Source organism: Equus quagga, chromosome 2 (assembly GCF_021613505.1).
Source record: "Equus quagga isolate Etosha38 chromosome 2, UCLA_HA_Equagga_1.0, whole genome shotgun sequence".
NCBI lineage: Eukaryota > Metazoa > Chordata > Mammalia > Perissodactyla > Equidae > Equus > Equus quagga.
Window position 1 is genome coordinate 37,771,314 of NC_060268.1, and position 22,176 is coordinate 37,793,489.

Here is a 22,176-nt window from a genome sequence, read left to right on the forward strand (position 1 = left end):
GCTGCCCAGAAGCCCCTCTACAGCAAGTGTTGGGGTCAACCATGACTGCCATAGGGGCCTGAGAATCTGACCACTCTGCGTGCCTAAAAGGGCCCAGGAAGCCTGAAGTTTTGTGACTCCCCAAGAGGGTGGGGGCCACCTTTGCATGAGTCTCTTCTGCTCCAGCCCTGAGGGTGGAGACTAGGAAGAGCTACATCTGGGTGGGGAGTGGAAAAGAGGGATGACATCATTTTCCAGTGGTTGTGGCATCAGGGCCACAGAAGGGGAAGTGAATCCTTGTTAAGCCCAGAGGCAGGGCCATTCCACTGGGTTCCGGAAGGGACCTCACCCCAGCGTTCAGCTCTCAAGGGTTTTCTCCCCCAGCCTGCTTCATTTCAGGGGCATTTCTTTGTAGAACAGAGGCCAGGCTTAGGCAGGAAATATCGGAACAGGACTCTTTAGTAGGAGTAAGGAGAAAAATAAATAAACCTTGTGAAGTCAGGAGAGAAAATGATGCTGACCTTGATGCGGGGGTACATACTAGGAAGTACCCCGTCCAAGCCTAGGAAAAGGGGTGAGCCAGGCTCTGGGTGGGAGAGTACCCAAAAGGCCATGCTTCTCCCCTCACCACCAGCCACAGCCCCAGTCATCTCATCAGCCTGAGGGCCAGACAGCTGAGGCAGCTTTTCCGTGTCAGCCTCCCATCCCCCACAGGCAGGAGGCGAGGGAAGGGGCTTCAGCTGGGATCCTGGGAGCCACGGTCCCCATGGAGCCTGCAGGTAGTGGTAGGCTCCGTATCCAGGAGCTGACCATCTCTGGCAGGCCTGAGATGGGACCTAGAAGCCTGGTGAGCCGCCACTTTATGGCAAGGGGGTTTGGAGTTTGGTCCTGCTTGAACTACAGGTGCTAGAGTGGAGGTTCCAGGTGGCCAGGCCTAACCCTCCAGGTTTGGAAACTGAGTCCAGAGTGGGGCACCACTAGCTGCACACTAGGAAAGGCAGAACGGGGCCAGAACCCCATTTCCAGCCTCCCAGTCCATATTCATTTGCCCTCAAGCAATATGTGACACTGAATCAGAAGTGAAGGAGAAGGATGAGGAGCAGGGAGTCAGCTTGGAGAGGACCTCTAGGCCCCAGATGGACCCCTGCCTGGTCGTAGCTCCTTCCTGCCTCCTCCTTTAGCCCTGCTGTTGAGGAAGGGGCACCAGCATCCAAGGGACCCCAGCTTCCCACAGCCTTAGAGTACTGGGGCTTTCCTCCTGGGGGGATGGAGCCACGTCCCAGACACAGGAGAACGTCCTTGCAGAATGTCCCAGCAGGATGAGGGCATCAGAGGCGGCTCTCCTCGGTATCTGCCTCTGTTGTAAGTGGGTCCTGCTCACACAGCTCCCCGGAGGCCCCACAGGGCCTCTCAGGCTTGTCCTCTGCCTCTGAGGGGAAACAGGCCCTGAGGCAGCCTCTCACCGACTCCTTCATCTTGGCCTCCAGGCCCTTCATCCTGGTCTCATACTCTGCCAGCGCCTCTTGCTGGAACTGCGGGGAGAGCAAGGACCACCGCCTGGCTCAGGAGGGGCCACCTGCCCACTCTCCCTCCCCTGGACAGTGGAACAAGGAGATGCCCGGTCTGTTCAGAGCTCCAGAAGACTAGGAGGCAGGGTGGGTAGTGGAGCCCCGCAGGGAGTCTCTGAGGAGATAGTGTGCCAACCAAGCAGGGATCTGCAGAGCTGCCTCATTTGAAAGGGCCTCAGGACCCCATGGGAACCAGAGCCTGTGACCCACTGGTGAGGGGTGAGTCCCCCTCCCGCAACCTTCAGACTGGCAGCTCCCTGGACCTGGGCCCCTTTACACCCTCGAGTTAGGCCAAGTCTGCTGGGGACCAGGGTAGAGTCCCTGTCACCTTCTTTTCCATCTCCCGGATCTGTTCCAGGCAGGCTGCCTGCTTCTCCTCCAGCTTCTCCTGGTCCCTCTCCAGGTTCTCTGACATCTGGGTGGGAGCAAGAGGCCAGGAATCAGGACAGCACAGACAGGTAGCCTGGGCGGGATTCCAGCTACAATCCCGGTTAACAAGCTCTAAGACTTTGGACAAATTCCTTAACCTTTGAGCAGCTTTTTTAAATTTGTGAAACGAGGCTAAGAGCACTGGCTTGCTGGATTGGCAAGGATTACACAAGACGGTTCACATGCAGCACCTGGCTTAGCGCCTGCATAAGGTCAAAACACAGTGGATGGCAGCTCTGTTACTGTTGTTAATAATCCCCAGGGGAGCTTCAGCTCTGTTCTCAGCAGGGCTTTCCTTCCTCTTCTGACTCCTTGGAGGCTCAGGAAGCCCCCTCACTCCCTCTTCCCCACCCACCCCAATCTCATCCTCCTCTAGCCAGCTAGCCCATATTGTTTCCATCCAGGGCAGCTGGCCAGAAGAGACCCCTTTAGGCTGGCATCCCAACCACCGCCTAGGGGCTCCCCATCTCCTGCGCTGCCTCCTCCCATCCCTAGCTGCACTGGGATGCTCTGGCCAATGCATCTCCTAAGGGTAAGGTAAAGGCCTGGGGCCACCTCTTCTCTCCTATGGAGAGAGGGAGGGAGTGTGTGTGTGTGTTTGGGAAGGACACAGCCCTTACACACCTGCTTGATGACCTGCACCACCTCCTGGATGTGGGAGTTGTTAACCTCTCTCTTCAACCTGTTGGGGTGATCAGAGTTTCAGAGAGAACAGGAGACCCCTGGGAAGAGTTGGATGAGATGAAGACTCCTCAAGGCGTAGGCAAAATGAGAAATATGCTATCGGGGCAGGAGTCAGCCAGAGGGGTAGGCATGGGGACCCAAGGAGCGTCTGAGGGGCCACTGAGCCCCGGGCCCTCTGATGGAAAGGATTCCTCTCTGAAACGCACTGTCCTTCAAGGCATGCATGGGAAAGCACAGGTGGGAAGCAGGTGTTCCAGGGTGTCACCTGCCTCTTTGCATGCTTGATTTTCTGTTAAATTCTCCTCTCTGCTCAGATAGTGTTGGCATGTGTTTTGCCTAAGGAGGACACTCTGATCAGAGGTGACACAAGTGAGATTAACTTTCAAGAGCCAGGGGACAGGTGCATCTCTGGGAAGCAAGTCAGGATCCCCTTGTAGGGAGGCCCCTTCCTACTTGCAGCAGTTCCTGCTCAGTGCTGCAGCCCTGGGCCTCCCCTCTGGGGCTCACCTCTCCTGGGCCATCTTGTCCGTGGTGATCTTGATCATGGCCTGGATCCGTTCCAGCCTCCTGGCCTCCAGCTTTTTCTTCATCTCTTTGATGTCACTGCAGACAGAAAGGCATCAGGGCAATGTTTTGCTGAGCCTAAGCCCTCCCGGGAGATGAGAGAGTCAGGCGGGGGTGGGAGGCAGTCGTACATCTCTGAGGTCTCCTTGAGGGTCTTCAGCTCTGCCGCATGTTTCTCTCTGGCCAGCTCCATCATCTTGGCGATTTGCTGCGGGGAGAGGAAGGATGGGTTTAGAAGGCAGTCCTTGGTCGTGCGGGGGTGGGTTAGGGGATGGGTTAGGGGTTGGTTGCGTTGTGTTTCCTCCCCTCCCCCACCCTGGCACCTCAGCCACGTGCTGCTCTTTGCGCTTCAGGATGCAATCGTAGTGCTCCTCGCCCAGCTGCAGCAGCTCCAACTCCAGCCTGTCCCGCAGCTCTTGCACGTGCGCGTCCTCACCTTCGGGGCCCTCGCCCGGGGCGGCCCCGGTGGGCTCCTCTCCACCTAGCAGGCTCCTGAGGAAGCCACGGGGGACAGGCCCTGAGCCCTGGGCCGCCCGTGCCCCGGAGGGCCGAGCGCCGCCGCCGCCCTTACCTCTTCTTGCGGGAGCCCTTGCCCGGGCCGAGCCTGCGGCCCGTGCAGCCGCCCCCCGCGCCCGGCGACCCGAGCCCGGCCCGCTGCGCCGCGCCCCTCTGCAACAGCTCCTCCCAGCGCCGCAAGCCGCGCCGCTCCAGCTCCCGAAGCTCCTTCTCGTGCCGCCGCTGCAGCTTCGCGAAGCCCTTCAGCTCCCGCAGCTCGTCCAGGCTGACGGTCCGTGGCTCTGCGGGGGCCGAGGTGAGGCGTGCCACCGCCCAAGAGCTCCCAGGAGCCCTGGACTCGCCCCAGGCGCGTCCCCAAGATCCCTCGGACTCAGCAGAACTTACCTGCAGCTTCTTTCGTGACCTCCTCCCTGGCCCTGGCCCCAGCTCCTGCAAGAGCCACAGGACGGGCTCTCAGGGGCCTGGGCGCCCCTTGGCTCCGCTGGGCTCCTCCTTGGCCCCAGGGGTGGCAGTAAGGGCCCCCGCAGCGCACTCTCCCAGCGCTGAGGCTTCAGATGCAGTTGTTCCCTCCCCTGGTCAAAGTCTTAGTTTTTTGAAAGAGCTGGGATGTGCCTATGGGTGCGGCCAGGGAGGTCGAGCCCCTTCCAATAGGTAGGAGGACCCAGCAGTGCATACCTGCTGACCCATTGCTCGTTAGGGCCAGTGCCCCGTTGACCTGGCTGGGAACTGGATTCGCAGGCAGGAAGGGCTTCTGTGCAGGGAGAGCGGGTTGGGAAGGTGGCTCCAACAGCTCTCTATCTCTGAGGCGGGGACTCCGCCCCCTCCCTCATCCTCCCACTTGAGGGCAAAGTTCCTGGGGGTCCCTAGCAAGGGACCAGGCAACACAGACCTCAGGCAGACCTCCCATGGCTTCCTTGAGCTTCACAGACTTCTTATCTTGGGCATTAAAGAACTTGATGGGATTGGCGAGGGCCACGGTGAGATCTGGGTGCACAGAGGCATCACGGGCCTGGTATGGAGATATACCTGGAAGCCTCCCCCACCCTCATCCCAGGATACCCTGTCCTCCCCACTTTGGAGGCTGGCTTGCGGAAGAGGGAGGGCAATGGACAGCCTGGGGCTCCCAGCATGCCAGGGGCCTCCTACCTGCCCAGGTGTCAGGTACATAGTCCTTCATCTCCAGGAAGACAAAGAGTGCAGGCATGGTGAGGGGCATGTTGCTCTCACTGTGCAGGCATAGATGGTGGTATCCTGTTGGGCATGATGGGGTGGGCAGTAAGCCAGAGCCCGTTGCCTCCCAGCACTGCACAGGAGCAGCCCAGTACTCCAGACTTCTGGCTTCAGAGTCAGAGAGGCCAGATCTGAGTCTGGTCCTGCACCTGCCTGGCTGTGTGAACTTGGGCAGGTTACTTTAAATCTCTGAGACTTTCCTCAGTTGTGAAATGGGGAGAATAGTGTCTACCTCATGTGGTTATTGTTAGGATTAAGTGAGAATGTGTTATAAGCCCTTAACTCATTTTAAATGCCCAGTAAGTGTCAGCTACTTGGGAAACTGCCCCAGTAGTTCTAGGAAATTACAGACAATCTGTTAGGTGGGCCTCTGTCACCCACCCACCCCCGCCCCGCCCCATCCGTTTCTTGTAGAGGTCCTACTCCTGCCACACTCCTTAGGGCTGATAACATAAGAGGGTTAGGTAAGGTCTCAGGGCCACCTCCCTAAAGCTGCCCTCCACCCCCCGCCCCCAGGACAGGCTCCTGATGCTGGCCTGCTGGGAAGAGCAAAGAAGGACCCCTATCCTTACCAGAATTCAGAGCATTGATGGGGATGATGCGGTGTCCAAGAAACTTGTTGCCTTCCTCCATCACAGCCACCCTGAGGGAGGCCAGCTCCGGTATCAAGATCTACGGAGAGTTCAGGACAAGACAAACTGGGGACGGGAGAGGGCGGCCACACTGCCCCCACCACCACCTCCGCCGGCTCCAGAAGTCTTAGGGTCAGTGTAAGAACATGACAGATGCTCCCAGATTTGGCGAGGACAGAGGGCACACGCGAGGCCACACACAGAGCCATCCTCACAGTTCAGGCCGTGGCTGGTCTCACACAGGGCAGAGGGCTGGATAAAGAGCCCAGGGCTTTGGGATCCTGGTGCAGATGGCCCTTGGGAGCTTCGCCAGTGAGTATCCAATGGGGGCAAAAGACCCCCATGATTCCATGGGACCCCGCACCCTGGTCTGGGAGTTCACATTTCTGCCTCTAGTCCCAACATAAACACGCATGCGCGCACACACATGCACACACAGACAAATCCTGCCCACCAAGTAAATTTCTGTCAACTTGGCTTTTGGACTCTTGAAACTCAGAGGGCACAGGGTGAGGGTGTGGAGAGGAGGGGGATCAAGGAAGTCCCTTTATTTCCTCTTTTCTATAAGTAGAAGCCAAGAAGTAGAGACAGACCCCAACCCCTACCCTGCCCTAGCCACCCCCCCAAACCTTCTCAAAGACAAAGGGCTCCTCCTTCCAGACAGGATTGATGGAGTTGGTACTGGGTGACAGCTTGGTGCGATAGCGCCTCTTGGGGTCCCCAGGAAGGCCAAACAGCTCTACTTCCACATAGGTGCGCACACTGCGTTCTGACAGGAACTGCCCAGAGATCACCTGAGGGTGGGGGCCCATGGGAGGCCAGCATCAGCTCCCCCGCCCAGGCTCTCCCCAGCACCTGGGACCTCCAGCTCCTCTAGCTGAAACACCCATTCTCGGGTACTGTGAAGAGCCTCATTCAGCTCTGGCCACTGAGGGCTACAGCTGAGCTCCGTGACCAGTGTGCTTCCAGCATTCAGGGAAGAGGTGTGGGCCTCCCCACCTCCCACCCAGGCAAGGAAGGAATAGCACCCTCCCCCAGGGCCTGGGGCTCCTGCTGCCCTACTCTGCCCACTCTTCTCCCCTCCCCCACCCCAACCTCAGCCCTTCCCCTTGGTTTCCATGGGGACCAAGAGGCAGCCTCCAGTGCTGAGGAGGAGGCAGTTTCCAAGGCAACTTGCTATGCACAAACTGGCTGGGGCTGAAGTTTTCGGAATATCGGGGGAGGGGTTTGGGAATGGAGGAATGGGGCCCTTGTGTCTTTCTCCTCAAGACCCCAGCCCTCCCGGCCACCTGTCCGCCTCAGGGCCTTGCCGTAATGGAAAGAGTGGTGGCCACCACCACGTCGATGCCATCCACAGAGAAAGGGTTGAACTGCTTGTCCTGCCGGCGCATGAACTCATGCTTGAGGAGGTAGCCACTCTGGCCATTGAACTCAAACAGCGCCATGTTCTGCTGCATGGGCAGGTCTGGGGGGGCAAGGGCACTCAGTGAGCGAAGCCTGGCCCTGTGTCTGCACCCACTCTCTATTTCCACATTTCCCAGCCTTTCCTGTCTTGTGAATGGGGAGGTTGGGCAGACCGTGAGGATGAGGGTTGCTCATGTCCCTGCCTGGTTCCTTAGGGTGTCTCATCATTCAGGAAGAGTCCACGACCTGGAGTCAGCAGGAGCAAAGCACCACCAGACTTCAGGCTCATAGTGGGAGATGAGGCCAGTGGAGCAGGTGGTCCCACAGTCCCACTCAGGCACAGCAGCCAGAACCCATGCCAGCACCCTGGCATCTTCACGTCCATACTCGTCTACATGCAATCCTATAGGCATGAGCTAATGCATTTATACCCCTAAACGCTCACAAACCTGCATGTGCTCCCAGAACCTAAACAAACACCGGGACACCTTGGTCTGTTCTAAAGACCCCCACAGTGATGGAGTGAAGGTAGGAGGGCAGGGGGCAAGGGAAGGTTCTTAGAGGCCTGGGAGTGCCCTCACCCATCGTCTGGAAGTTGAGGGCGACCATCTGGCAACCAGCATTCCAGAACATCTGGGGCATGTAGTTGGAGGAGTCCATGCGGGTGCCCTTGGGGTAAATGCGGCTCATCTGGCGCTTGTTGTAGCTGCCCCAGAGTATAGGAGGTCGGCCGAGGCTGCATGCACCAGGAGGACCCAATAGCCCCCCTGCGAGCCTGTCCCCAGGCCTTCCCCATCTCTCCATCCCAACCAGGGCCCCTGGCTATTGAGGCCTCAAGGATACTCCACAAACTGTACGGGGGCCTTGGAGAGCAGGTCATAAGCCTTGAGCTCTGTGAAGGAGGAGATGACATAACTTTGGTTCTTCTCTGTAGAGGAGAGAAAGGAGAAAGGGAGTCCATGTCAGGCTGGCCCCTCCCTCAGTCCTGCTGTCCCCTCTGGGACAGCTCCCTCCAGCACAAAGATCCCTCCAACCTAGCATTTCCACTGAGGCCTGAGGTTTAGGGGGGCCCACCCCAGCAGGGGGCGCATGCAGATCTATGTGGATAACTGTGCACTGGGGGTAAAGGGTATATGTAGTGGATATGCACCGGGATGGGGTGTATGCCACAGTCCTGGAGAGTGGGGGCACAGAGAGTGTGTGGAACCTGCTAGGAGGAGCCCAGGGGGTCAGGAACATGCTGTGATGTGCAGAGAGTGAAGTGGGCAAGCTATGACTGAACATGAGCCGGGGGCAGGGGGCACGAGGTGAGAGATACACACCAAGGACAGTACATGCCATGGGTGGGCACAGGTGGGGGTGCAGGCTATGGGGCCAGGGATGAAGAGGCAACATTGCAGAGGTATACACTGTGCACAAGCATACACACAAAGAGGTGTTCATGTTGTGGACACACACAGAGGGTGAGAGGACTGCCCTGTGAGTATGCATGGAGAAGATGAAGGCAAACAGCATAGCAGCGCACAGAAAGGGAGGGGTACGAGGGAAAGATGTGCACTGGCTGGTTTTCTCTGCCTTCCACCCCCTCCCAGGAGCTCTCATGCCCTGGGGCCGGGGCTTCTGAGCTTGGGAGTCACAGAACCTGCAGGAGGCTGCAGGAGCCCCAGGCCAGCCAGGATGAGGTGGCCTGTCATAAGTGAACTGCCTGTCACGGACACATTCCAGAGCATTCTGCTTGGTGCCAAGTTCCTCAGTTCAGTGCCGGGAAACTGGGAGCCACTGCCACTTCAGTATGCCCTTTGCCTGACTCCTCTGCTGGGTATTTATAGACAGAGCCCTGAGTCCAAGGAAGGGGGAGACCGCCCCCCTTCTCCCACCCGTCAAGCTGCTCTGGTGTCAAGACACACTTCTTAAGGGCTTTCTCCTGAATCTAGCCTAACTTCTAGCTTACCCACACCCCCAGTCCTACCCCATGCTAACTCACGGGCAGAAAACTCAAAGGAAATGAACTTGGTAGGCTGGATATAATTGACAAGGCTGGACATCTCCTCGTAAGCTGTCACCTCTAGGCCCGCTGTACCCTAGGGAGGAGAAAGGAGGGTGGGGAAGAGGAGGACAGTACAGAGCCTAGGGATGTGGCCCCACACACCGCCCCCCACCCCAGGAAGCTCTACAGTGGAGACACAAGGGCCTTGGGGCTGTCCCTACTCACCTCATCTGACTGCATCTTCTTCATCTCTTCTTCGTCCAGGCTTCCTGACTCTTCCTCCTCTTCCACCTCCTCCTCCAGCTCAGTCCCTTCCTCACCAGCCCACACTGCCACACACAGTGCTGTGAGCACTGGGGCAGGGGGGCCCCACACCAGCCCGGCTCCCTGGCACATCCCCTCCAGGTCCAGCCCCTCTCCCATTCCAGATGCCCCACTGCCATCCCCACTCTTCCCAGAATGACTCACCTGTGTCCTCACCCACAGGATCACTGGGTGGGGGGCTGCCCTCAGCCTCCCCATCCAGCTCCTTGCTGGGGTCTGCTGGGCCGGAAAACAGGTTTTTCTTGTTCTTGATGAGGATCTTGCCACGGAGATCCTCAGGGCTGGGCAGGGGGATGCCTGGTTTTAACTGTGGGAGAGGAGAGAGTGTCAGCACCATCTCCTCACCTTCACAGTGTAGCCTAAGTGCCTTCATACCAAACCACGCTCTATCTGCCCCCTGCCTGCTTCTCCAGCCTAGCCTCTCACCAACCTCCCCTTGTGCACTAAACCCCTGCCTGACCCAGCGTATCCCAGTTCCTCAGACAATGATGTTCTCTCTCACCTATGCCACCTTCCTAGAACCCTTTCCCACTCTCACCAAGACAGATCCAGTTTCTCCCTCAGGTTTCAGCTTAGCCATCACTTCCTCCAGGAAGCCTTCCCTGATCCCCAAGACCAGATTAGGACTCTCCTCCCATAGCAACCACTGGTTGTAATGGTCTGGTTACTTGTCTGTCTCCCCACGAGGGGGTAAGCAACCTGAGGGCTGCGACTGCATCTTTGTCACTAATGTCCCCCTGCAGTCTAGCACAGTGCCGGACACGTGGCAGCTGGTAGGATCCCAGCCTCATGATCCTCCCAAATGAACCCCAGCATCCTCTGAGAATATCTGCCTCCTTAACCAGGCCTCCACCCTGCCCCAGGGTCCAAGCCCCAAGGCCCAGATGCCCCACGGCAGAGTCTACTCACTGGGAACTTTTCCAGGGGCTCTGTGAGCAGCATGTCCCCAAACATCGTCCGGCAGTACTCAGCCATCTTGGCCTGTTGGCGAGGTCTGCAGGGAGCAGAAGTAGGGTGGGGCTCAGCAGCTCTGCTCCAACCCTTTGTCCATCCTTTTGTGCCCTCTGATGACCCAGATCAGGGGCCTAGGAGGTTGGGGAGGCAGGGACACAGGCAAGAGAGCCTGGGGTCCCACAGAGATTGTGTTGAGACATGGTAGAGAGCTGCAGGGCATGGCTGGAGGCTAGGGTAAGTTGGGGGGAGGGCAGCTGTGCAGGAGACGGGGACAGAGTAGAGAAGGTAGCTGAATGGGCCTGGATACGCACGAGTCCACGTGGTTTTCAAATGACAGGATGACAGGGTAGGCGGAGGTCTTAAAGGCACTTTCTGCAATAGCTTCAATTGCCTCCTGGAGGAGAAAGGCACTCAGTGTAGATGGGGTCAGGGCTCCAGGCTTCTCCTCCGCCAATGGCACCCTCCTCCACCCCCCAGTTTCAATACACACATACAGCTGGAGGGCCACTGTTGGCCCCCTGTCTCCTCTGGTCCTCTCTAGTCCCCACACTGGTCCAAGGCCTCCCAGCCATTCCTCCTTTCTAGTTTCACTCCCTACAGCCCCAGAAAGCTTGGGGCCCAGGCCCGTCCCTAGTGCCCCTGCCACCAGCCTCCACACACTGAGGCTCACCTTGAAATAGATGTCTGTGGTCATGGTGAAGCCATGGGTGATAATGGGCTCCTCATCGGGGGTCTTCCCCTTCCAGCAGTCCAGCTCCACACAGCGGCAGCCAGCCAGCAGCACCTGGCGGTACATCTCAGCCGAGGAAAGGCCTGAGAACTGACCGGCTGAGGTCGAGGGAGGGGGCAGGTCAGGGGCTTCACGCAAGGGCAGTCAGCTCTTCCCACCCACTCCATCATAGTCTGTCCTCTTGGCAGCCCGCGGGCAACCCCAGCGGGAGATTCAAGGAACAGGAGCAGCCCCCATAAAAGGAGAGGTCAGCAATAGAGTTCTCAGGGCCCACCTGTCAGGTAGGTGTTGTGTGAGGAATTGATGAAGTAATGATTGAGTGGCTGTGTCATGTCATGGTGGAGCAGCAGCTTGTCCTGGACCAGCAAACTGTTCTCCGGCCCACAGAGAAACCACACCATGCCTTCAGGTGACAACTGGCCTGGGAGACAGGGGATTGCTGTCAGGGCCGCAGCCCAGCTGCTGGGGCAGGACAGGCCCGTGGAGGGTGAGGGGTTCCCTTCATCCTCACCCCTCTGCACGTTGATGCCACTGGGCTCGTACTTGTCGATGAGGCCTTGCACCTGGTCAGGCCGAGCTGGCGGGAACAGCAAGGAGTTGAGGCGGGGATCCCGCTGTTTCTGGTTGATGAATTTGGCCAGGTGCTCCTTGGTCATGTAGGGTTTGGCCTTGGCATGGCTGCAGGCCAGAGAGAGGAGCACAGGCCTATATTCCCTGGGCTGGGGTTGGGGCTCAAACAACCCCCTTCTCCAGTGAAGCCACCTAATTGCCAGCATGGTGGATGGAAATTGCAGCCATGACCTTGTCCCCCTGCCCAGCCCAGTCCAAGAAGCTCACTAGGAAGTGAAGATCTCATCTATTTCTGGCCGAGGACAGAGGCTCATGAGGAAACTCTTGTAGACGGATTCCGGGAAGTCCTCAGGATTGATGGCGTCATTCTGGGGGGATAGAGAGTCACCCGAACACTCCTGCCATCACCTTCTCAGCATTAAGAACCACAAACCAGGCCCAGCCCTGCACAAGGGGGCCTGGTCAGAGGGAGGGCCCAGGGAGAGCCTCAAGAACACCCCAAGCACCCACTTTTCACGGCCCTGGTTGCTGAGCAGAGAGCATGCTTAGCTGGTTTGCTTTGCCCCTGAATCCGGACAACAGCCAGTCTCTTGGCTGGGGCTGGATCATAACAAAGAATGACCAGAACCGGGAGAAAAGAGGTCAGAAGTAAATGGGGCTGCTTGCCAGAGCAGTGGGCTATCTTTTTCTTTTTTAAGTGGAGGATAAATTTTCAAAAAGAAGCATTTTGAATACAAACAACGCACCTAACAACAGAGCCCCAAGAAGCGTGAAGCAAAAACTGAAAAGATTGAAGAGAGAAATAGACAATTTAATAATAATAGTTGGAGACACCAAAAAGTACGGGGAACAAGAACAAAAAAGATAAATTGGAGTTCATCCAAATTAAAAACTGTTGTGCTTTAAAAGACACCATGAAGAAAGTGAAAAGACAACCCAAAGAATGAGAGAAAATATTTGCAAATCAGATATCCAATAAAGGATAACTTAACAGGAAAATGACAACCCAATTGAAAGATGGGCAATGGATTTGAATAGACATTTCTCCAAAGAAGGTATGCAAATAACCAATGAGCACATGAAAAGATGCTCGATAACATTAGTTATTACAGAAATGCAAATCAGAACCATGAGATACTGCTTCACAGGATGATTAAAATAAGAAAAAGACAGACAATAACAAGTGTTGGTGAGAATATGGAGAAACTGGAACTCTCATACAATGCTGGTGGCATGGTAAATGGTGTAGTGACTTGGCAAAACAGTTTGGCAGGTCCTCAAAATGTTAAATGTAGAGTTACCATATGACCCAATGATTCCACCCCTAGGTATATACCCAAGAGAACTGAAAACATATGTCCAGACAAAATCGTGTACACAAATGTTCATAGCAGTGTTATTCACAACAGCCAAAAAGAGGAAACAACCCAAATGTCCATCAACTGACAAACAGATAAGCAAAATGTGGCATATCCACGCGATGGAATATTATTCAGCAATAAAAAGGAATTAAATACTGATACAAGCTATGACATGGATGAACCTTGAAAACATTATGCTAAGTGAATGAAGCCTGACATCAAAGATCATATATTGCATCGTTCCATTTACACGAAATGTCCAGAAGAGGCAAATCTATATAAATAGAAATAGAAAGTAGATTAGTGGCATTCAGGGATTCTGTGCCTTTGCATTCCATCCCAGAAGAAGCCACGGAATGTCTTCCAAGATCATACAGAAAGGCTGACATCTATCTTAGTTTGGAGCAGAGGGTCTCAGTGGGAGAGCTAGACGGGATCTCCCTAAGACTGGCTCTCGGACTTCTCAGCTGCAAGCAAAGGCTGGTCAGTGGCCCCTACTGGGACACAAGGAGAGCTGATAAACAAGGATGCTTAGCCAAGGTGGGAGCTCAGGAGCCAGGAGAAAAGGAGGGTGAATGTGTGCTGACAGCAGCAAGCAGTGCTGGCTGTAGGGCCCTCAGCAGGAGCCCATTCCCACCCTCTGTCCAACCCCATGCTTGCGTCCCCTGTGACTGACTGCACCAAGGGCTCGGCAGCAATGGAGAGCTGTGACAGTGGGGGAAGTATTCCTCCCGGGATTCAGGTGAACATGTGCTCAGTGAGGTCTTAGTTTTATTTGTTTATAATGTTCCAAATTCCTACCAGGAGAAAAGACTCTGTGAGGTTCATGTGGTGCCCTACACAAAGGCACTGGCCAAGGGGGTCGGGGGCTGAGATCCTCTCTCATGGCCAGGCATGAACCCTGGTCAGGGCTGCATCTGCCCAGAGGGCTCCTTTTTGTAATTCACATAAGGCATCTCATGGGGTGAGCCCGCATATAACTTGTAATAAAACATTAATCAACTAAAAAGAAAGAAAAAATGTTTTCCGTGTCGTGCTGAAGTCTGTGTCCTGACAGCTTTCACCCTTGGTTCTGTTCCTCTCCCTCCCCCGCTGCAAAACTAGTCTCTGCAGCCTTCAGCTCCCTGCAGACTGCCTCCCGGTCTTGCCAGCCTTGCCTCACTCTTCCAGGCTGAAAACATCCACTTTCTTTTTTTTTCTTTAATTTTTTTTTTTGAGGAAGATTAACCCTGAGCTAACATCTGCCGCCAATCCTCCTCTTTTTTGCAGAGAAAGACTGGCCCTGAGCTAACATCCATGCCCATCTTCCTCTACTTTATATGTGGGACTCCTAACACAGTATGGCTTGACAAGCGGTGCATAGGACCGCGCCTGGGATTCAAACCTGCGAACCCTGGGCTACCAAAGCAGAACGTGCAAATTTAACTACTGCACCACCAGGCTTGCGCCTGAAACCATCCACTTTCAACTTCCATTCCAAGGCTAGATGAGAAGGCACCCACCCCGCTGCTTGCCCTGGACACTGACCACTGCCCCACCACCACCAAGGGTAGGGGGTACAGACCAACCTGCTCTGAATTCAGCACCTCGCCCCCCTTGTCCTGGTTCTGTCTCTGTGCCTGGTATCAGAAACCAGTGGCTCCAGGGTTAACTGGCATTTCGGGCTGTTGGCCGGGACTGTGCTGTCATTCCTGCCCTCCTCACCCTGCACCAGGCCTGGGTAAGTTGCCCTCTGGTTGTAGCCAGCTCAGGTGAGAAGGAGAATGCTGAGGTGGGCTGGGGACGGGGGAACCACTCACCTTGCCTTTTGGGAGGTGGCAGGCACTGAGGGCAGCTTCCACCCGCTTGCGGTCAGCAGGAAACATCTGGAAAAGACTGAAGGAGCAGAGAAAGGCACCAGACAAGGAGAGGGGTCAGGCCTGGAGAGGGAAGGCTCTGGGGAGCTGGAGAGAAGTGCAGGGAGGGAGTAGAGGAAACTCACTTCTTCACAGGAATCTTCCCTTCCAAGTTGAGCTGCATCTGGAGCTTGACCAGGCTGGTGGGGCAGAAAGCAGCCTGTCAACGCCCCAAGGCTGGCACCCTTAGCCCCACATGCTAGGGCCAGGGAGGCAGGCACTCACATCTTGTCCAGGAAGGTGCTGCGGGGGGCATTGGCCGTCAGCGGGTGCTTGACCAGAGCCAGTACATCTTCAGCCCAGTCCTGCAGGCCCCAAGAGCACAGCAGTCAGGCCCCTGACCGCGAAGGTGCCCCCACCACCCCGTGGCCCAGGTCTGTCTCTCAGGAAGACCAGGCTATCTCAGTGCCAAGCTCCAGGCCAGGCGCCCCCAGTGCGCACCTTGCCCACGTTCTCCTTGTAGGAGACGAAGTTGTGGAAGGTGAGGTCCACCATGTCGGGTCCGGACACCACAGTGAGTGTCTTCAGCAGGAAGTTATTGTCAGGAAAGTCCATGTTGAAGACATCCCGGAGCTTCTGGCTCTGCAGCAAGTGGTGACATGGTTAGGATCAGAGGTGTGCCCCCATCCCTGCCCACTGTGGCTCTCCCTGTCCCTCCCTCTCAGCTACTTGAACTGTGGCCCCCTGGGGCAGAATCCCCTCCCCATCTTAACAGCCACAGGCCTCAGCACCTTCCTATCCCTGACTCCAGGGGCTGGGACGGTGAGGCAGAGGCCCATAGGAAGAGATTTACCAAGGCCATGGGGCCTGGGAGTCCTGCGTATTTGGTTTGTCATTTTTCATTTGAAGATAGCTACTTAGCTCCCAGTGTCAGAAAATCCTACTTCCCATCAATGCCTTCCTGCAATTTTCCTACCAGCATTAGGCAAATATAGGCAAACCGATCAGGGAGTGTGGGGTACAAACAAACCTCCCAGAAAGCCTGGGGTGCTCCAGGGGCAGGAGCTAGCTGTGCAACATCTCTGCTCGCTGTGCCCTAGGACTGAAGCCCCAGCAAGCCCGGGAGCAGCCCTGCCCCCTCCTTGGCCCAGGCAGCCTTCCCCTTGCTCCAGAGACCAGGCTCCCCACCCCTCTCACCCCCGCCCCGGAAGGGACTCCTGCTCCAGCCCCGTGGAGCTGGTGGCCATGCTGAGCCTGGGCTGCTACTGGGCCCACCTTGGGTATCTTGGCAAACTTCCCAAAGCGGGTGTCCCGGATGCTGGTGATATCCAGAAACTCCATCTCCTGGAGGGGAGGGAGGGATATGACACAAAAGTCAGGTCAGGAACGAAGAGCAGGGAGGAGGGGGCTTCCATACCCCCTCACGTCTTGGCCAACTGTCCTGTCTTGATGCCAAGACTGTGTGGGGTCGCCCGGACCCCAACATTCCCCTCCCAACGATCAGGTTCTCCCTATGCATGGTGACCCTCCTCCCTTCCTCTCATCCGTTCCTTCCCTGGCCACTCAAGTTACCCCGGAGCTGCAGCTGCGTCCTGCAGGCAGCCCTCCACCATCCGGACTCTCCCCAGGCTCCGCCTCCCTTCCTCCCGAGAACCAGCCTTCAGCAGCGGCTCATTTTCGTTTCTCTCTCGCTCTCTCTCCAAGGCAGGCTAAGGCTGGAGCATCTGGGCCCAAGGCAGCCACGGTTGGAGTGACTGCATCCTCCCTTCCAAAGCAAATAGCCCCGCCCACAGGAGATCCCCCAGAGTCCCCCTTCCAAGTCATTCTATACTCCACGCCTCTACCCCCCTGCACCCCCACATAGTCAAGAGGTTGCTTTGACTCAATGGATCAGCAGGAGCTCAGGTTCCCAGTAGGTATGGCCGCCTCACCTTACTCTGATACGTCCAGTATAAGTAATAGCCCTTGGGATCCACACGGAGGATAACCGGGGAGGCTGTTGTGGTTTCCTGCAGAGAGAAGGAGTCAGCTCCCAGCTCCGAGACTTCAGGCGAGGGTTTTGGAGCTCACCATCTCCCTAGGAGGTGGCAGCCCAGGTGGCCACAGGCATTTGCCTTTGTTCTCCAGAGCTAAGGGTTGGGCATAAACCTCTGAAGCTCTGAACAGGGGTGGAGAGGGGTAGAGGATTGGAGATGGCATTTCTGGAGTAGAAGAGGGTTTCCCCTCTAGACCCCAAACAGGGTCTTGGCCCAGACCTGCCCTGTGTTCAAGGGCCACAACTCAGCCGAAGGGGTAGAATGTCTCTCCCCATGCTACCCCCGGGAGCCTCAACACAGTGAGAGCCAAGAGCCCAACTCCTGCGCCTGCGTCCAAGGCCCGGCACAATCCAGCTGCAACCTGGCTTCCCGCGTGCCTGGGCCTCCCCTCCGTGGACAGCCCCCACCCCATCCATCGACTGTCCCATAGATGCTGTGTGTGCCCCCACCTCCAAGCCTAAGCAGCCACCCCTCCTCCACCTGAAATACCGTCAAGAAGCCTCACTTCTTCAGAAAAGCCTTTCCTGAAACATGCTGGGACAGTGGGGTGGGGGCTGGTTCTGAGACCCAGAAGCCCATCTGGGAAATCCCCCGGGGTTTGTGGATTCCCCGGAAAGGAGCCTGTCCTAGACCATGGGCTCTGTGCCCCGTGGTTGCTGAAGGAGCAAGTGAAGGATGAATGCACTCACCTCTAAGTTCCCACTCCACTCACAGAGCTCAGAGCTACCTTTTATTTTAACGGTCTTTGTATGAATCTATAACAAGATATTAAACCTGAAGTTTCCAAGAAGGCATGTCATTGCTGCACACCAAACCAAACCACATGCAGAATTTACAAAGGAAATGGCCCCAAGAAAGGTCCTCCGAAGAGGGGTGGTTAGAGGTGGCATGAAGACAACGCTTGTGAGGAGGCTAATTTTGGAGAAAGCTGCGTGGTGAGCTCCGTTCGCTTCCCACCCCAGGGGAGGGCTGGCTGCCTGACCCCTCACCTGCAGCCTAGTGCGGGCTTTCAGCTGCCCTTGGAGAGCTTCAGCCACCCCTGCAGTTGTGGAGCATAGCAGTCTGGGTGTGACTCCTGCCCAGGAAACCAAGCAGGTGACAGACGGGCTGACTGTTGGAGGCTGAGACACCAGGGTGCTAGACGAGCCAGAAACCCCAGAGACTAGTGGGGCAATGGACACGTGAGTATTTGCTGGGGTCCTGAGTGGGCCTCTGGGAGAGAGGGGCAGAGAGTCCAAAGCCACAGGCAGCTGAAGGTGGTAACTGGATTCGCAGGAGCTGGAGAGGTAGTTGTGTGACCTCCTGACACAGAGATGGCAGGAGGACCCTAAGAAAGAGAGCCCTGGCTCAGGGGGAGAATCCTCAAAACTGTGCACCAGAGGAAGAATAAGCCTTAACCTTCGGCCAAGCCCAGAGTGTGTGAGCCGGTTTCTGAGAGCACCTGTTCAGTTTAGAACTTTCATACCCCTTTCCCAGCCTGTACCCCGTCCCTTGCAGGCCTTGGAGGAGGAGCAGGGAATCCACCACAGGCCTTTCCAGGGGGCCTGCAGCCCACTGGAGGCTGTTCCCAGAGGGAAGAGGGCAGAAGGTGTCATTCTAAATTAAGGTTGGAGTTGAATTACAGCTAGTTTCTGAAATAAGACTGGGTTTTGCGAGGAAAAATGACCATACGGTTGTCTGTTCCCCAAGAGCAAATGGAATGTCCTGTGACTGGCTGAGTTTCTTTCCACAGGCAGGAGGAGAGCTTCTCCCACCAAATGCATTGTAAGGCGCTGTGGGAGACAAAATGAAGCCCAGAGTTCATTATGTTCTGGGTATCATGCTTCTTCAATGTGGCTTGACATACCCAGGTCATCTGCCAACCAGGCCCGAGGTGGCCTGGGGCAGAGGCCCGTCTCACAGGTGAATGCGCCCTGTGATTAGGCCTGAGAGATTCCTACTCTTGGAAGTCAGGATCCAGGATCGCGCAGGGTTCTGCCTTGGGGAGGGGAACGGGCAGCCAGGTATACAGGTGCTGGCTTGCAGAGAACGTCACAGAGCATGTCCCCACCCCTAATGACCCCCTGCCCAGTCAGGTTACACACACTTCCCAGAGGAACTGAGAGAGGCCACTTCACTTTTCATTCTGAGCCACTTCCCTCATTCCACAGGCTCCTGGGACGTGCCACCACCATACTGCACAACCACACCACTCCTAGGAAAGCAGAAAGCTCCTCACCACAGCCCCCTCCCCATAGTCATGGCAACAAGATTACTCAATTTAGCTCAGCCCCGAAGGGCCAGAGCCCCAGGCTGCCTTAATTCACAGACTGAGAGCCCTCTTCATCTCACCTGCCTGGAGCATGAGCCAGCCCTAAGGGCCCTCTCCCCTCCCCACCAGAGCCTTCCTGTTCCCCTCCTGGGACCAGCCGGAACTGACTCTCACAGTGCGCCAGCCCAGCAGCCTCCCCTCCCTGAAGGAGGAGCCCCATATGGTTCTCCTCACCAGCCCAAGAGAATCCCTGGCCCACAGCAACACAACATTTTTAGGGTCTGGGAGGACCAGAGTCTGGGAAGCAGGCCCCGTTTGGGAAGGAGCAGACAGAGCGGAGACAGACATCTAGGGCAAAGAAGTGACTTCCCCCTTCCCCTGCAGACAGGCAGACGTCAGGCAGCCAGGCTGAGAGCAGCTAGCAGAAGCAGAAGTCAGTCCATTCCCTCCCAGGCCCCTGGGAGCAGAAGCCATCAGTTCTCACTTGGGGTCCAGGACCCTGTAGTGGCTGCCCCACAGAAGCCCAAGAGGGAGCAGGGCTTCCCTGGGCCAGGGCCAGGGCCAGATGGGGAAGGATGAAGGATTCCAGTCTGGGCATCCTGCTGGGGCAAGAGCAGGTGTCTGTGCTGGGTGTAGGGGCCTGGTACACCTCTGTTTCTGGCCCTGCCTCAGCTCTGGGGCGCACTTTCCTCCCACTAACGCTGAGACCCTAGAGCAGCAAACCCTGCTCTTCTTGGGGACTTTGGGGAGGACAGACCCAGACCCCAAAAAACATCCTCCTACGGCCACCCAGGCAGCTCACCCTCTTTTCACATCCAGACGCAGAGCCTTATCTCCCACAGCCCAGGGACAGGGACACATGCTGGGGGCACACATTCTCACCCCTAGGTTTGTTTATCCAGGCAGTTGTGACAGCTGCCTGGCCAAGCCATACCAGCGGCGCCTGGATCCTGGCAGACATAAACCAACCCACTCACCCTAGCAAAGCCCTTAGCAGTTCGGCCACCACCCCAGTTCCCCCGCAGCCCACGGCCCCGGCCCCACTCACATCGTCCCATTTGATGAAGCGCTCCCCTTGGCTTAGATAACTTTTCACCTTGCGGGGCAGCAGGACAGAGTTGAGCAGAGACATGGTACCACGCGTCCCTCTTTGGAGAAGCTGCGCTGGCACAGGCTCGTAGGATGAGGGAAGGAAGGAGGGCAGGCAGGAGGGGAGCCAAGCTGGGGTCACATGGCACCCGCCCCAGTAGGTCCGGAAGTCTGGGTGCTCTTAGAGCCCACAGGTGGCAGTGGCTGGCTGCAGAGTTGAGTGCTTCGGCCAGAGGCCCATCTGCCTTTTAAATCAGCCTCCTCCCGCCTGCCTGCAGTGGGGGCTGTGGTCACTGCTCCTGTGTCTGCCCAGGCTGCCCTCCTTGAAGCCCCCGCCCTCACCCTGTGCCTCGTGCCTCAGCACTTCCTGCTCGGGGCTTCCTTCTCTGTGCTCTTCAGGACAGAGAGGCGGGTCATGCGGCCCGTCTCCTTGGAGCAGGGGCCTCTCGGTCCCAGGGGTAGTCCCGGTCAGATGCGGCTGGGGGACTGGAGAAGGAGCAATAGGGGGACCTGCTGGGGACACTGTTGCCCAGGCAGGGACTGAGGGGAGGGAGCAAGGAGCTCACCAGGGGAAGGGACCTCCATAGAGGTGGGGTCGAGAGCGCAGGGGTGTCTCCCAGAGGCTGGTGAGGCTGGGACCACCCTGGAGGTGGGAGCTGAGGGTGGGGCAGGGCCCAGCTGGGATTGAGTGTTTTGAATAAGCAAAGTTTGCTGAACACCCAGCTCCTCTTTCTCAATGCTTCCTCCCCATGAAAATGAGGTGCAAGTGAGGCAATCACGTCACTGCCGCACACTTAACTCTCTCCTGCTGGTCCTCTGCGCCTGGCCGAGGCCTGGAACCTCCACTGACCAGCCACCACTCCACACACAGCTGCCCTGAGCAACTCTTGGCCACCAGTCTCCACTGGACTCTCCTGCCAGGCTTCTCTCCTCTGCTCTGTGCCCAGGGCCTGGGATGACAATACTTAGGGCAAGAGGGCTGCTGGCACTCTCCCTCAGAGAGGCCTCAGCTCTAGGTGCCTGCTCAGGGTGCGTGGCCCCAACACTGCCTGGGGCCAGGGAGCTCAGTCCCAGCCCAGCTCAGCTAGCCCACTTCCTCTTGCCCAACCTGCCCCTCTTATCTCTCTTCTTAATCCAGCTGGGGGAGCAGGGAGCTCTGCCCACTACTTCCTTCGCCTCTCAGGGCCTGGCTTTCTGCCCCAGGTCCCCCCATGGGCCTTTGTGCTACCCGCTGAGGGACGACTGTGAGACCTTCACCCAGGCCCTGGAACTGCCTCTGCTGCCAGTCTGGGGGCCCGTGGGGGCCGGAGCTAAGGGGATTCCTAGCACGAGAATAACCCCCAGAAAAGCAATTCTAAGATCATTAGGGTGGAGCCTGGAGCAAGGCCTGCCTGAGCCTGGAAAACAGCTGGGGACTCCTCCATGCTGCCACGCCCTCTCTGCTCCCTCTGCTCCCTCCAGGCTCTGCTGTCTCTCACCTCTCCTCCCCCATCCCTCCAGCCTTGGGCCCCTCTGGGGGCCTCTGCAGTTCCGATTCCCTCCCTGGGATCAGGTTCCCTCTCTGTCTCTTTGAATGGATTTTGCAAGGGAAATCCCTGCGGACCCCGCAAGCCCCTGCACCTGTCACCTGCAGCTGCCCTGGTCCCTCCCTCTCGTCAGCCTCATCAGCCCGGGGAGGGGAAGGTACAGGCTTCTCATTTCACCTGATGGGGGTGCCACAAGGAAGGCAGGCATTTCAGTGCTCCTTAGTCTGGTCCTTTCAGTCTCCGGCTCTAAAGGTTGAGGCTCTGAATCCACAGAATAAAGCCTCACCCACATTTACCCAGTGATGGCATCGCTGGGACCCAAGTCTTGAGACCCCCAACTGTAGCTTCAGTGGGGCCTGTACTCTCCTTCCCACATCCTGCAGAGCAATCCTCAGAATGCAGGAAATCCACGCCCTGGGGGAGCTGGGAAAAGCTTCAGGCAATGGGCTTTAAAAAAAAAAAAATTCTGTTTTTAAAAATGTGAATTGACAAAGAAAAATACCGTAT

General features: G+C 56.9%; 1 protein-coding gene across 1 annotated transcript; it reads right to left on the reverse strand.

The window, feature by feature from the left end:
* Window positions 1-420: 420 nt before the first annotated feature.
* PLCB2 (phospholipase C beta 2) lies at window positions 421-20,435 on the reverse strand. The gene is made up of 32 exons (XM_046655473.1): window positions 20,103-20,435; window positions 16,699-16,776; window positions 16,043-16,111; window positions 15,269-15,409; window positions 15,053-15,132; window positions 14,914-14,967; window positions 14,732-14,807; window positions 11,839-11,939; window positions 11,513-11,679; window positions 11,276-11,422; window positions 10,942-11,099; window positions 10,583-10,665; window positions 10,227-10,311; window positions 9,462-9,624; window positions 9,219-9,322; window positions 8,991-9,087; window positions 7,850-7,934; window positions 7,588-7,712; window positions 6,913-7,067; window positions 6,232-6,396; window positions 5,543-5,642; window positions 4,887-4,991; window positions 4,630-4,724; window positions 4,416-4,491; window positions 4,125-4,169; window positions 3,796-4,021; window positions 3,548-3,716; window positions 3,356-3,432; window positions 3,168-3,263; window positions 2,601-2,658; window positions 1,876-1,962; window positions 421-1,511 (listed from the first exon to the last, which is right to left on the reverse strand). Exons 1-32 carry the CDS (start codon window positions 20,184-20,186, stop codon window positions 1,308-1,310), a joined length of 3,555 nt encoding a protein of 1,184 aa, XP_046511429.1. The 5' UTR covers window positions 20,187-20,435; the 3' UTR covers window positions 421-1,307.
* Window positions 20,436-22,176: the final 1,741 nt, after the last annotated feature.